This window comes from Sceloporus occidentalis, unplaced genomic scaffold (genome assembly GCF_023333645.1).
Source record: "Sceloporus occidentalis isolate IW3139 unplaced genomic scaffold, rSceOcc1.0.p SCAF_99, whole genome shotgun sequence".
Classification (NCBI taxonomy): domain Eukaryota; kingdom Metazoa; phylum Chordata; class Lepidosauria; order Squamata; family Phrynosomatidae; genus Sceloporus; species Sceloporus occidentalis.
This window is the reverse complement of record NW_028317079.1, coordinates 259,235-274,613: the sequence shown is the minus strand read 5'-3', so window position 1 is coordinate 274,613 and position 15,379 is coordinate 259,235. Positions and strand designations below refer to the sequence as shown.

The window sequence follows — 15,379 nt, the reverse complement described above, 5'->3', positions numbered from 1 at the left end:
AAAGGTACTTTAATATGGGAATTTGACCAATGATTTTTCATGCACTTCTTCGCAAAGCGGTCAGTTGGCAGCTCGGTGGTTGCTTGGTCAAATCATTACCAAAGCAATAAGAATCCTACAAAAGTGGCATCTGATAGAGAGCCCCAACTTAACTAAAACATTTGTGAAGCTCCACTGCAACTAAATATCTTGTAGGGTACTGTAATATTTGATATTACATTTTCACCGTGTCCTTAAGCAATATTTGGACACATAAGCTGACATTGATTTGAATTTGTTATAAAACTCTGTATGTGAAGAGCAGCTAGCTCACTCAACTCCAAGTCTGGCTCATTACTTTTTTACAACACATTGCCAACTTTTTTCTGTGAGGAATCCAGGTCTTTTTGGACACTATACAACATTTGTAAGCACAGACCCTTGCGTGAAATTATAAAGGGTATGATTTTAATCAGGAAGTCAATAAACAATGATAGCGGTTACCTGAATTAGGGATAATCAGATGCCCTCCAAGTGAATTAAATGTGCCAAAAGCGGTACATGATGGATCAGTTTGTCGTGCAAGACTTTGGTTCTTCATATTAAGAGTGTCATTCTCCAACAGAGACTGAGTAATTTGTGGCGATAACTTCGAAGCATAGTCAGAGAGATCATCTTGTGGCGTGACAGCTCCTGATGAGTTGTACACTTTGATTTTCAGATTGGGAAGAGGGTCAAGTAGAGGAGAGTTTGTCATTGGGATCTTATCAGACACATCATGAAGAGCATAGACAGGTCCTCTGTACATCGCTGCGGCAGATGTTAGATCAGGTGGAACTCCCAGAAGATCTGTGTACAGTAGATATCAAGGAAAGTGTCATCATAAATGTAGAACATTTACCCTGTATGCTCTCGTTGACCAGTAACACTACTTTGTTCTGTTTTCGCATTTTCTGCCCAATGTTTACCTTCAAACTTTGTGTTGTACTTGTTGTAGCATTGTTTATGTATAATGAATATCTTTAATAAATCAATTCAAATAATAAAAACATAATTAATGTCATTTACTTTCTTATAGAAGACAACTACAAAGGTTGGAATTAATTTCACCTTAAAAAGCTTAGCTGTACATTGAATACATGGTCAAACATTTGCCATTAACTATACTTTTTGCAGTGTGATTGTAGGTAATGGCATAAAATGACTTTTCCTTTAAGACAACAAGTTCTTGTTTCAATAAACCAGCTTGGTCTGAAGCCGCATAAAGAATTAAGCGATATGCATTTTCCAGAAACCGAGCAAGCTGGAGGAGCGGATCTGAAAGATTTACAGCTCGCTGTTCATCTTATTTTATGGTACTTCCTGTGAAAGCTATTATGTGATGAGGAAATTTAATTTGCCTGTTAAACCTTCCACAAATGAAGCATGTTACATGCTTAAATGGTCCCTTCACAGTATAATGCTCTTCCTATGTGACAGCACATGGAAACAGCTGAAATGCATGTCTTCTATCTAATCTCTGGGATGGGATTTAATAAGAAGTCTGTTCTTTATTTACAAACAGTGACTGTGGAGGCAGGAGGTTACTAATGTAAAGGAAACAAACATGATGTTATCTAGAGCAAAAATTGGATGTAGTTTCCTTTGATAAAAGATTCTCCGTACTAAATGGAGTTCTCAGGAGAGTTGTAGCTTCCTGACTTTGCAATACATCATGCTTTAAGAAGAACTTGGTTGGCCCTGTATAATGTATCATTAAATACACAAGGGGTTAACGTAGAGATTAAATTAGCTGTAAATTAGTTGTAGATACTTTTAAGATTAAAGTTTGTATTTGTGTAGACGTTTACCTTAACAGAACTTACAGTACAAGCCTACGGAGCAAGACATGAGAATTTCAGTAAACACAAAGCTTTTCTGGTTATTACATATTGAATTATACAAAATAAGAGAACTCACCTTGTCTGGCAGCTTTGATGTTGACAGCTTGAAATCCTCCATTTAGTGCGGAGGTGTCAATGATATCCGACTCAAATCCACGATGGTTTTTCCGATACACAAACAAGGCCACGATGACTAAAATGGCTAGGCACACAATCACGGCAATCACAATGCCAACATAAAGGGCTACATTGTCTGAACTTGGAGCAGCTGGAAGAAGCAAAATAAAAACAGTTATAAAGCAATACACAGATAGAATATTCTGTCACACAGTCCAGTTTTACAACATAAGGATATAATGTAAACTTGTCTTGTTCTAGTTATTTTTAGATGTTTGTGCAGTGCTATAACTTGAACTATCGGGCAGTATAACCTACTAAATTAATGCTAACCCTCGCAGAGTAGAACGCCTACTGGTTTTAATGGACCTTCCTGTGGGTGTTCTGGGCACTCACATATACCACTTTCAACATGGGTTAAGAAGGAATACAACACATATTCAAGAAGCCAATCAGGAAGAGAAGGACAGGTGAATGATGGGAATCATCGGGGATTAGTCCATTTGGACACATCCCTTTTTTCCTGGTCATACATCTCTTTTTATTGCTTTGTAAACTTTTAACACTGTTCTACACAAAAAAGTTAATTCGCAAACTACATATGTTGGGAGAGGAATGAAAAGTCATTTGGTGGATACGACATTGCCTTAAAGACATGCAGGAAAGGGTTGTAGAGGACATTCAAAGGAGTAAAGGTTACTAGTAGAGTTCTTAGGGCCATTAGTGCCATTACCATTGTCTGCAAGGGAGGTTATGCATGTTTGAACACAAACATTACCAACAGGGTTGACAATCTTGGAGGGGTAAGTCAAATGACACAGGAGACTAGTATTTAGTTTAATGTGTAAAATAATTCATTTAGAAAATAAAAATCAATATGAAGAATACAGATTTAACTGTAGCAGGCTAATGACTTAATCAGATGAAAGGGATTAAGGAGTAAGCTCGGACTGGCCATTGGGCAAATGCCAGGTGGGCCATTTATTGGTATTCATGTGTCTGATGGCTCAATACACACGGCTATATAATGAAATTGTGTAGCATGAGGCCATGTATATCCAAAAAGTGGCCACACATATATCATTTTAACAGCCTCTGGAATTAATTCCCAGTTTGGCCCTTCTGAGATGTTGTGAAATTACTTAAAAATGAGAAAGCAGTAGGATGTTTGGTTGTATAGAAAAATGTATCTGAAGCAGGAATAAAAAAAAGTACCGTACTAATGTGCTTTATGGAATACTGGTGAGATCTCGTTTAGCATGTCTAGTTCTGGAGACCATAGGTAATAATTCAAAGAGAATCCAAGGGAGGGCCTCTAAAATTGCACACGCTTCTTACTAACAAGACATGCAAAAAAAAGACGTAGAAACTTTAATATCCTAAACACCCTAAAATGACAAAGAGGAAAGGGAAAAGGGAAGTCAATACTTGGAGCAGACTTCCAGTGGAAGTAGTGTAAAGAATGCAGGAATGTTTCTGAAGCCATGATGCTATCCTATGAATACAAAAGTGGTTCAAAAAGGGTAAAAAAAAAACACTTTGTTGTCTTCTGCTGTCTATAGTATATATCACAGAACAGGGTATTATGTTTTCATGTGAATGAACTAACCACTTTGGAACTATATATTGATTACTAATCCTAGAATCCTAACACGGATGGTTGATCTGGCTGGTAAATTGTGTTCTGCGGATAAATACAATCTATCTCATGAAAATATGCCGTTCTGTATAATCTGAATAAAGGAATGGTGGGACTCTTCTATGATGTATGGGTAATGTATATCTCCTTGGCAATGAACAGAGCAGAAATTAGCCTGCTACAAATGACTGCAGTATGGTTGATGCAACCCAAAGTACGCACAGTGTTTTTCAAGGGGATAAAACATATGACGCTAGTATCGATAATGAACACATTGCGCAATAGGGAACTCGAGTAGATGGCCAGTGCTTAGTAAAAGCCATCTGAATTGCATTTAAAACAGTTTTATGGCTTTTTCCCCTTGGAGGGTTTTATGAGAAGGCTCTTTCATTGCATATCCTTCCAAAACTAATTCAGTGCAAATGGCAGCTGGATCGTTCCATATCCATGTGTTTATACATTTAAAAGCCTTCTCTAAATCGTGTTTAGTGTAATATTGTTTATTTCTACAGGACAGATATCCCTGCAGGGTAGATTGCTGCATTGTAAACAAAAAATGCAAATTGTCCATGACACGCATGGCTATAAGCTAGACCATCACAGGGCACCAGCTGTTGGAATCCTGACAAAGACATGTCATGGAAAAGATGGGGACTGCAACTGTAGGAATAAAACCATCCTTCTGCCTATAAGACCCAGACGGGCATTGCCATCTAAGCAGCGTTAGCTGCATCACACAGTTTCTGTACGCTACATGGTGTCATCCTTATGTCACAATGAGGAGAGAACCAGTAACGTAAAATATATTCCTCTTGATCTATACTTTTGCTCGAAATTCTGTTAGTACATGGTAGGGTGTTTGTGCTGTCTTAGGTAGAGAGAAAAATGCATTCCTTAATATTACTTCTCTCTATTCTTTATGTTAATTTAACAAATATGAAATAAAACTATGAGTAATGGAAGATCCCAAAAGCTCACTTGGAGTGCCAACACTATGTCCCACTATGACTTTACAGATAAAGTATAACCCAAGTTCCCACCATTCAACAATCCTCCGCTACAAATCATATCGCAAATCAAGTGGGGACCATTGATGGCTGATTACTGATTAGTAATCATACTAATTGCTTGGAACTTATATGGAACCTTGATGTAGAACTTGGCGAGTTATCTGCTAGTTTACATTCATTTGAAGAGTAAAACATAACAGGACATTTGGAAGCCTAAAATTTCACCCGGCAGCTTTATTGTGTGTTTGAGGGTTTTAAACTTGCATTCTTGCCTCGCTTTGACACTTAATAGGTTAGAAAAATGACATCTACCAGGCAACAAGCTTTTTATGTGTCAATTAACTAATAAGATCATGGCCCCAGGACTTAACCCTTGACATATGCTTTATTAAAACAAACCGTCCAACATTTGAAGTGGCCAAAGAGGGGCACTTTTATGGGGTGTGGATAAAGATATAGCTAAAAAAACTATTTCTAAAGTCATTAAAAAACTCCAATGCCAAGTACATAACCTATTGTTAGGCAACTTTCCACCATCTAATAAATGACAACTCCCATCATTTTATCAAACCTGGATTTGAGGTACTACAGGAATAGCCTGGTGGGTTTTATTCCTCCAATATCAACCCTTATTGTCCCCCTGAGAGATTTTATACCATAAAAAGCATAAGTCTCGTATAATAAAGACCCTAAGAGTTTTTTTATTTTTGACGTTATGGAACATTACATATAATTATTGCATAGCTCTATCTATACAATTGCATTTGATTTTCAAATTGCAATATAACTTGAATAACGCCTCCAAATTGGATTCACAATAACTAAGTACCAAAGAAGTGCCCTGCACAATATTTTGATACATTCCCAGAAGGGCGCATAATAATTTCACCAGGTTACAATCTGTTCACACACTGCAGGCCTTTATCATTCCAAAGTCATTTAGTTCTCGGCTGAGTTAAAATGTGACTTCATACGGAGAAAGATAGCAATTCATTATGCGAGAAACATAAAACTGAAATAATCAAAACTTACAAGAATATCCGTATTCATTCTGCGTTTTCTGTTCATGGGTTCGAGGTGATATAGGGTATGTCAGGCCTTGAGAAGAAAACAAAAAAGAAAGAAAAAAAAAACGAAAAAAAAAACAAACAAACAGAAAATGGGAAATCAAAATCAAATGAACCAAAGTAAAATAACAAAAATCATGAACGTAAAAAACGTTTTAATTAAGAGGCAACGGTCTTTAGTGTTAGTGTCTGCAAACTGCGGTCCAGTGCATAATTGTGAACGCGTATCCCGGCTCTGCTTGAAAGCTTTCTCTAGGATTAATAACTAGGCAGATTGCATTTCAGAGCCAAATTCTGTCTCGAGTCACTAACTTTGGAATTGTAAATTCTTTTTTCTGCTCAACATAAAATCTAATGAAACTATTTTATTTCCGACACCAGAGGCCATTTGCATATGTCCGTCTTATTTCATGCTGGTCACATGCTGCCATCTTGAATGCATGTTCAAAAGTCTACAGTAGGATATGTATGCATAATATAACTCACAGCTTTTTTACCACCTAGGTGGACACAAGAAATAAAACACAAGGAGAAAAAAAATCGCTTTGAAGAATACCCATATGGGCAATACTTGTTCAGACTTAGTTTTTATGCATTGTAACATGGTCTCTGCACATTAATTTGAAGATCCCTCTTTGCCCCAACAAAAGCATTTACTGTATATGTGACTTCATTATGCATTAATTGGCTGGTATAGTTTATCAAGTTCATTTTCATGTTTTCAAAGGTGAGGATAAGGTGGAATGTGGTAGCTTTCAGCACCTTCAATTGGCAGAGCAGACAAGACTGCTCAAGTACCCAATGAGGAAAGGCAACCCATTCCGGAAACTTCAAGCTGAGATTGTGCTTAATGATATACAAATGTACATGACAAAGTAGCTTACTATTCATTTGTGGTTTCATCTCCTCCAGGCTGTTAGAAGAGAATATCCGATGCATGTTTTGGAATGCTCTCTGGAATGTGACTGCTTGAATTTGAATATTCTACTCTGGTACACTGAGAACCCTTCCAATTACGTCGAATCAACTGGAGTCATTTGGAAGCAAAATGGAATTAACCATGTGGTCCAGAGGCAGAGCATCATGGGAGGTGCTGCTTAATCACAAAAGGAATATGGGCTGAATGATTCTTATCTGTATCTATCAAATCTTATATTTCTAGGTTTAGGAGCCAGTGGGATGCACTGCTCATAATGCTCACATGTCTCCCACATGGTCTTGCCAAATGTCAATCAGCACAAAGCAATGGACATCCAGACTATAGAGGGAATACCTCGGCCATCCAATGGACCACACTTTGTTCATCACTTTGTTTGGTCTAGTTTGTGAATTGAGAATAAAGGTTAATTCAACTGTACAAAATTTCAGTTTCAAACTGGTGATGATATATGGTTCAGGTGTTCCTACTGGTTACAACATTACCCCAAACATAACCTACCATCTTCAATGAAAAACGGGTAGAGATTAACAAAACTGAACGCCATGGAGTTATATATCTATCTCTACAAGTAAGAAACCAATCTTCTTAGTTGATCATCCAGTGATATTCATCATACAATGGTCTTCTTTTTATCTTAGTAGTTAAACAACTGTAGGCTCCCTATCTAGTTAATGCTAAGGGTTTGTGTTCATCTTAAGAGAAGTAATTGGAGTTATATAACGAGCAGAAACCTGATAATCTACTGCTTGATCATCTTCAATAAATAAAGTAATTATACCCAGTACTACACAAATCCTGCAAGTTATGACAATTTGGAATTTGTTAAATATGATGGACCTAGAAACAAATTCATGATTCAATGCAACAAGGCTCATTAACTGTAGCTTGAAAGTGGCAAGAAGTATTTTTCACTTTGATCTCAAGGACCATTTCAACCTAATTTGAAAAGTATTAGCAATATATTACATGTACATAACTACATCTACAGCTCATTACTTGCTAATCACAAGAACCATCTCTGTACATCTTGACTTAAGGTAAGGAGACTGCATTATTAAAGAAGGTGTCGATGTCTTTAATGTGACTGTAAAAACTGTATATTTAATCAAAGTAGTGCTAACCATGTGTACATCCATAATGAATTCAAACATGATAATTACACCATATCATGCATATACATGAACAATATGGCCATGAGTCATTTGCAGTCTGGATTTCGAAATGAATCAATATTTCTTTTGTACCTATTTTAATAAAATATATAGATAGGGACTAACAGAATGTTACATGTATACACAGAAACGTGATAAGTAAATAGCTAATTGGCAGGTATTTACAGTAAAAGAATGGATAGAGAAATGTAGGAACTGACTTGTTGTTTTAGGAGCTAGGGATGCCCCATGCCTATATCCATTCAGAACAACTTAAAACTAAACAATACTGTAGGTGTTACAACATACATTTTAGGAGCCATCACTAACTGGCTTCTAAGATTTCTCAAGGCCTCCACTAATGTAAATAAAATAAATACAAATTATCATGGACTTGAAGCAATCATTTTAGTTGGGGGCTCTACCTTGCCTTAGGTGACGTGTCTTCATCATGCATTCATTAAGAATTAATTAAAATGCCAGACACAAATGATAACGAGTCATTGTGCATGCATGTTGGACTAAACTATGTAAATTTATTATTTGCCCAATGAAAAAGTGCAAGTTTCCTGCAAACCTCCACAAAAGGCATTTTGCCACATACTAGTAGAGTGAATGTTGAAGGACTACTACTACGAGACAATGCCATGTATCTTTTATCCTTTTATATGTTCATATTCCAGTAATAAAACAAAAAAAAAATCCCAGAATGCCACTTCTGAAAAAGATTTATTAGTTTGGGTTCCTTACTTCTATGGGGTCATTTGTCTGTATAAGAGGTGATTTCAGCTGATCCCTTGTGAGATCACAACAATTATATGTTGTCTAATGGGCCACCTAGTCCAGTGAAATTGAATAATGGTTTTGCAGACAAGAAAAAATCGATATCTGAGCCATTCCCAGCATTACGGGGATAATTAGTGATGTCACAACCGCCTAATGGTTAACGGCACCACAAAATGACAACATGTTTATTGAAATATTCTTAAAGTGTCCAAAATGCTAATGTCTACATAAAAAAAATGATTCTATTAAAACCTTGAGGGATTTAATTTGTGCTTAAATATGATATACACAGATAGTCTCATAATGGCTTCCTTTAATGTATGCTTCTCATTGAAGTGGCGCTGTTGACCTAAATAATGATAGTATTTTACATTTACGTTAATGATGCCAATAGGTCACTTGCTCTAATCAATAAAGAAGAGAAAATTCTAAACAAAGTTTGATTACCTGATTACTGTCTTGTATACACCAGTTTGACACCTATTCCTTCTGAAACGTTGGACCTACTTCTTAATTGATTAAAAGATAAGAGAGCGAGCTTCGCAAGGCTGCATCTTTCAATATTTTTGTCATTTTACTGGGCATCCCATTATTAGAAATAATGCTCGCGTTTACAACCTTTGCCCCTTGTAATGGACAATCTGACCACAATAATCCTGACGGCTATTACAGTAACTTGCTTTATTACCACAATAATGAAGGTATATGTGAAATGTATTGATTCTCTTCTCTATAAATACCAGCAGGCCACACCTATCGGCAGAGATTCCAGCACGGCTACAATATTTAATGGATGATTCTACAATTATTTTTGAGTCACTTAGCTTAGTCCTTATCTCGCAGTTTAGTTTCATTACTACTTTAAAGCCCACACGCAGATACATATTTACTTCTATACAGGGGAGGGCTGGCAGCCTAAGGCCTGGGGGGCAAGTCAAGTGAAGTGGCTCCGCCCCCTCGCACTCACCTTTCACCCCTCACGCTGCTCCCATCACTATGCGGCCATCAGACTGCTGGAAAACTTATCTAAACGGCCGCTGGGTGCTGATGCCACCGGCCGGAGCTACTTTAATCCTTTTTTTATTTATTTATTTAATATGCCGGATCGGCTTGCCGTATTATAAATAAATAAAGTATTAAAGTAGCTCCGGCCGGCAGCATCAGCACCCAGCGGCCGTTTAGATTCGATTTCCAACAATCTGATGGCCGCATAGTGATGGGAGCAGCGTGAGGGGTGAAACGTGAGTGCGAGGGGGCGGAGCTTTCACCCCTCACGCTGCTCCCATCACTTGGCGGCCATCGGATACGGCCGCTGGGTGCTGATGCCGCCAGCCGGCGCTGCTTTAATACAATTTTTTTTTTTATTTAATAGCCGATCCAGCTTGCCATATTACATTTAAAAAAAAAAGTATTAAAGTAGCGCCGGCCGGTGGCATCAGCACCCAGCGGCCGTTTAGATTATATTTCCTGCTTCTATATATCCAACTCATTATGGCTGATTTTCTAGAAAACGGCTTTAAATGGCTCCAAACGTCAAGAAAACTTTCAGATTTACATCTAATGGCCCTCTAAGCACGGGAGGTACAGCTGTTGTATAGATAATACCCACTCTAGTTAATAATCAGCAGAATAGAAATCCGTAGAAAATAAATCTAACTTAATATTGTTTAAAACCATTCTGGGTCCCTAAAATGTAAGAGCTCTTTGTCAGAAAACAGGATAGGAGAAGTAAAATATTGTAACTATAGCTTTTGCAACCAGTAGACGAAGGAAAAATGGAAACAATGTGCACACAAAAAGATAAAAGGGCTGGACTGGCCTACCGGAATAACAGGAAAGTTTCCAGTAGGCCGCTTCCCTACCGGTCTTATACGTCTGTGGTAGCTGCGGCCAATGCAGCTACCGCCACATAAGAGACACGCAGACACCCTAACACCATCCACTTACCCATTACACTTATATATAAGTAACTTCATAGATTGCATTTATATTTGTATTTTATTAAAACATGGCAATACTGTTTTATAAGCCATCAGAGAGCTGTGCCCAATTATCTTGAAACAAGTTAAGATTTACATTTACACAAGCATTCAGTGCGCACATACTTTTGTAACAGGAAAAACAAATTACACAACATAACATTTCTGTGCACACCAACTACTAAAAATTAGAGGCAACACCTTGACATAGAGGTGCTACTGGGGCTTTATTACCTCCCTGGACAATTAATATTAAAAATAATTTATTAAAAATGTAAGTCCAGTTTTAGAGTTCAATAGTGGATGTTCTGCTACAGGTTGGTAAACTAGAAGTGAGCAGGTGTGATATGGCCCACACAAACTGGAAACACATTAATACATCCAAAATGAAAAATAAACTGGAAAAAGCTCCTTTTGCTGTTGGAAAGTATAGTTTTCTAAACCCGTTTGTCACTTTGTCCAAAGATCGATTTCTATACGGATTGAAGTTTTCAACCAAGAAATTTCATCGAACCTTGGCTAGAAAATGCCTTGGTTACAAATGATTGTTGGATCAGTCAAATAATAAGCTGGAATGCTCCAGGAATGATTTCAGAAAGGCGAGTTTGTAATAATTACAGTAGATGAGTAAAATAATCAGATAGGGACGCAGCTGCGTGTGAGTTGGTTTAAGACTCTATGATGAGAATGTAATGATAACACTACATGATTTCTTAAAATTCTTATTGCCAGGTTCCTCCTGGGTAACAGTAAGTAGGTCAAGATGTTCATGGGACCCAGGAGATTTCAGAACTTCAATCCAAACCTTTTCGATATGCAGTTCCAAATTCATTCTCCGCATGACTGCAGCATAGGACTAGCCATGATGGACTGGAAAATAGGATGAGAGCTCCACAAGCACATTTGTGATGTGCTAACAGACAGAAAACAAAAATCTTGTCCAACATGGACTGCAAAATGAGTCTGTTCTGTGTACGTTCCAGATATACGGAACTTGGCACGGAACATAAACCTGACAAATGATTAGAGCGAGTTCTGCAGATGCCACTGATAAACATTTTTAATTCACGGCAAATGCTAACATTTGTCTACTAATTACTGGGAATGGTATTAGTATTAACTCAACAAAGGCTGACATATAGCGATTTTATTTTTATACTTCTTAGAGACAAATCTGATATTTAATTACTTGCTGTGGAGGTAGAATACTGCAAGGGGAAAAATATACTTATGCCAATAAGGCTAATACGGGCACATGAAGACACAAAGTGTGTCACTTATTAGAGAAGTGTGAGAATGGAATCCTGCCAACAATTCTGTATTTATGGTGCATCAAAAATTAAAATGACTAGTATGCATATATTTTTATTTATATATAAATGCATTAAAAATATAATTTTTCAGCCTGGTTTGCGAATGAGCAGAATTTACAACAGCCAAAATAGCATTCATTTCGGGATTGCATGTGTTAATGCGTACATTCGGTTGAGTGATTAGTGCATGCTACTTGACTGTTCCCCTGGGAGCTCAACCGCTTGCTACTTTGTTCCAATTTAGGACAATTTCTACCACAGAAGTGGACAGGTCATTGGATCTGGCCCATTATGTATTGCGCCTTATAAGTGGTGTCCACCTTTTAGGAAGACGGCCTCAGTGTGCATTCATTGAACAGAAATTAAGATTTCTCAAGTACAACTCAAACCCTTGGGCCTAATTTGTTTGTGTTTTCCAGAGCAGATTTCACCTTTTAATGCTTTATTGGGATCTAATCATTTATAATCCTGCCAAACTGTGTGACCACTTTATGTACAAGGCAACCTGGAAGGAGAAGCTAATGGAGGCAGTTGCATGCATGGAAAGGATTAACAGCAGCGCCTGCAGATACAGCCACTTCTATTGTGCGCTATGGCTGGCGAGTTGACTTGCCGCCATTGGTTAAAAATAGGCATAAGTCTTTACTTTCACCTTCTCTGATTTTTCCTGATGACAGTTCTGTCTGCCACGCAATTACTTGAGTAAATGGAGGAACCCATCAAGCATCATTGACAGTCCGTTTTATGATTAGCTCTGATGTATGCCTAACAAGACAGAGATTCTTATTTTTATGTATATGTATATATTCAACACATGGGCTACAATTTAATAAAATGTACTGAACAACTTTGTGTGTCATTACGTGCTGGCCAACTTTTGCTATTAGTAACCATGGTAGCACATACATTTTATATACTAATAGCAAGAGTCTTTCAACATTCCAAACTTCTTTAGCACTGAATAGAACTGCATCCAAATGACACATCCATTTTAGCAGGTGTGAATGATTAAAAAATAAATTATTATTTTACATACTGCTCACTTTGCATAGAGGTTACACAGGGCTAGTAATTTGTTTTTTTTTTTAAAGTGAAATTCTATAAAGGAATACAAGCTGAAAAAAGGGCTCCCTGTTTATATCAATAACATTAATTCAAATAAATATATGTATATATATTTCACAATAATTATATTTGTTCTCATTCTGTCAAACAAACATTAGTACCAGAATGAGTTGCAAATTAAACTCTTTTTTTTAAATCTATACTACAGGGATCAAAAAGAATATTAATGGGAAAAAATCTGACTAATGTTTGGTTTTACATAAGAAATGTGACATGATTTGGAATATATATATATATATTTATTATTATCATTATAATTATTATTAATATTTTTAGTAAAGTGCTAAGGAATCTGGTGGTGCTATATAAAGTTAATAATAGTTCATTTATGGTGGATCACCAAATCCAAACCACAAAATGTTTCGATGTAAAATTCTAGAAGCCATATTACCATGGCTAGCTTATTAGATCTGACTCCTAAGTGTTTTTACAATAGTATACTGATCTCTATAGTTATACCTTGTTCTGGCTCCAAAAACAATATCTATATGACTCCCAAATTTGGGTTACTGGCTCCTAACTTCAGCACACATTTGTCTTACTCTAGATTGGATAATTTTGCCAACTACCACAGATCTCAAGTTCCACAAGAAGGACTTCTAAACTGAATATCACCAAAACAATGACACTGCTTGACAAACCAAAAGCATAAGCTATTGGTAGCTTTGTTGGATAACACAAAGGTGATAATCCACTTTAAAACAATAAAATAAAATGATTTAAAAAAAACATACTATAATGCAATACCACACGCGAGTCTCCTATAACCATATCTTTGCTAAATTCTTAATTCACAATTTCTGTACAGTGTTACAGAAAAACAACAAATAAAAGTTAAAGAGTAATGTAGAATAATTATCATTTTTCATTTTTGGGGGGGGGAAAAAAAATTATTTTTTAAAATGCATTTTGATTATTATTCCTTGACTAGATGTTTCTCCCTCTTTAGAGAAATATAAAAAACATTGCTCTATGTATACCAATAAAGTATTTGTCCCGCTATCCTTTGAGTGCTGGAATTTTACATGACTCTAGACTCTAAAAGCAATAAGACATTTCAGAGTTTCTTTGAAGAGGAAACATTTGTGTCTCTGTCTACTACTCAGTCTCCACGCTTCCCTAAAGAAGTGCTGAATTTAATGACATTTCATTCTTTCCCACTTAGGAGAAAGATATGAACTCCCTGATAGGAGTTTTCTAGTGAGAACATCAGTCTAACTCGAAGTGGCAGCTAAGCGCTTGCTGAAGCTACTGCACAGGGCTACAGACAGAAGCTACAGCTTTATGTGTAAAATACTGTAATTGCTGGGGGTAGCCAACGGTCCACAGTTTTTATCCCAACAGAAATCAATATCTCAACGGACTGCTGATCTGTTGTTGAACAGAAGGCCCGATAAAATCTCATATTGATCCGTCTTACCGGTGCTGCCATAGCAAATAGCAGCAAACCGGTAGGAGGCTAAAATACAGAAGCGTTCCCTACGATTGTATGTATTTATTTATTTTTTACAATAATAATGTCTCGTTCATTTTGTAATTGCCACCGTCAGTTGATTGCAAGGGAGGAAACTGATCGATAAAATGTGTAAAAAAAAAATATATATATATTCTTTCTGTAAGGTTTTGGTTCGAGACAGATATCAGAATGATAGCTCACACAGACTTCATTTTCATGCTGTGCAATTAAGCAGACTGTGAGAAAAAATATGACTAATTCAAGTTCACGGAGAAATGACTCTACTGTCTGTGGTTGGCATACACTGAAACGAGTTTATAGCATCAACATTGTCTTAAAGGCATTAACCAAGCAACTCCAGGATTTTTCTTTTAAAGGTAAAGTCAGGACACAGGACACATGGCTGTTGTAGGGACAATGGCTAATTTACTATTACTGGAACAAATGCTGTATGTATTATGGCTATTTTAGTTTTGTGCTAAGGTGGAAAATGTAGAGCTCAGGCCTTAATTGCATTTAATTAAAATGGAAATCCATACCGTAAGTGTATGGTAGAAATAACACATATGCCCAACACACTGAGAACTATTTTTGTTACCATCTCATAAATTAACCTCAGCCGTCCAATCAGCTAAAGACGATGAGAGTTGTAGTTTAACAGGAAATGTCCATCAGTCTTTCCATTATAATGTGTCTGGGCTCGTACAAATTGTTTTTAATCTGGGCACTAGTGTGATGGACATGCTGTACAGGCCTGGCTTGCCAATGTCCATTGAGACTCAGGAGACTCAGGAATGGTTAATAGGAGCCATCTTAGAAGTGCTTACAAGGAGCAATAGCACTTCACGTTATGCTACTAGGGGAATATTTTGGCTATGTGCAGGCCAGTGCACCTGCTTCCCCCAATTCCTACTTTCCCGGTCGCCATACTCTC

General features: G+C 37.0%; 1 protein-coding gene across 1 annotated transcript in view; it reads right to left on the bottom strand.

Moving 5' to 3' along the window:
- LOC149284090 (netrin receptor UNC5C-like) overlaps positions 1 to 15,379 on the bottom strand; it is a 165,974-nt gene that overhangs the window by 14,816 nt on the left and 135,779 nt on the right. The window contains exons 8-10 of the mRNA XM_089497134.1: positions 5,661 to 5,726; positions 1,939 to 2,130; positions 484 to 828 (exon numbers count right to left, since the gene is read on the bottom strand). Of these exons, the coding sequence (XP_089353260.1) occupies positions 484 to 828; positions 1,939 to 2,130; positions 5,661 to 5,726 (603 nt within the window). The remainder of the gene's footprint in view (positions 1 to 483; positions 829 to 1,938; positions 2,131 to 5,660; positions 5,727 to 15,379) is intronic.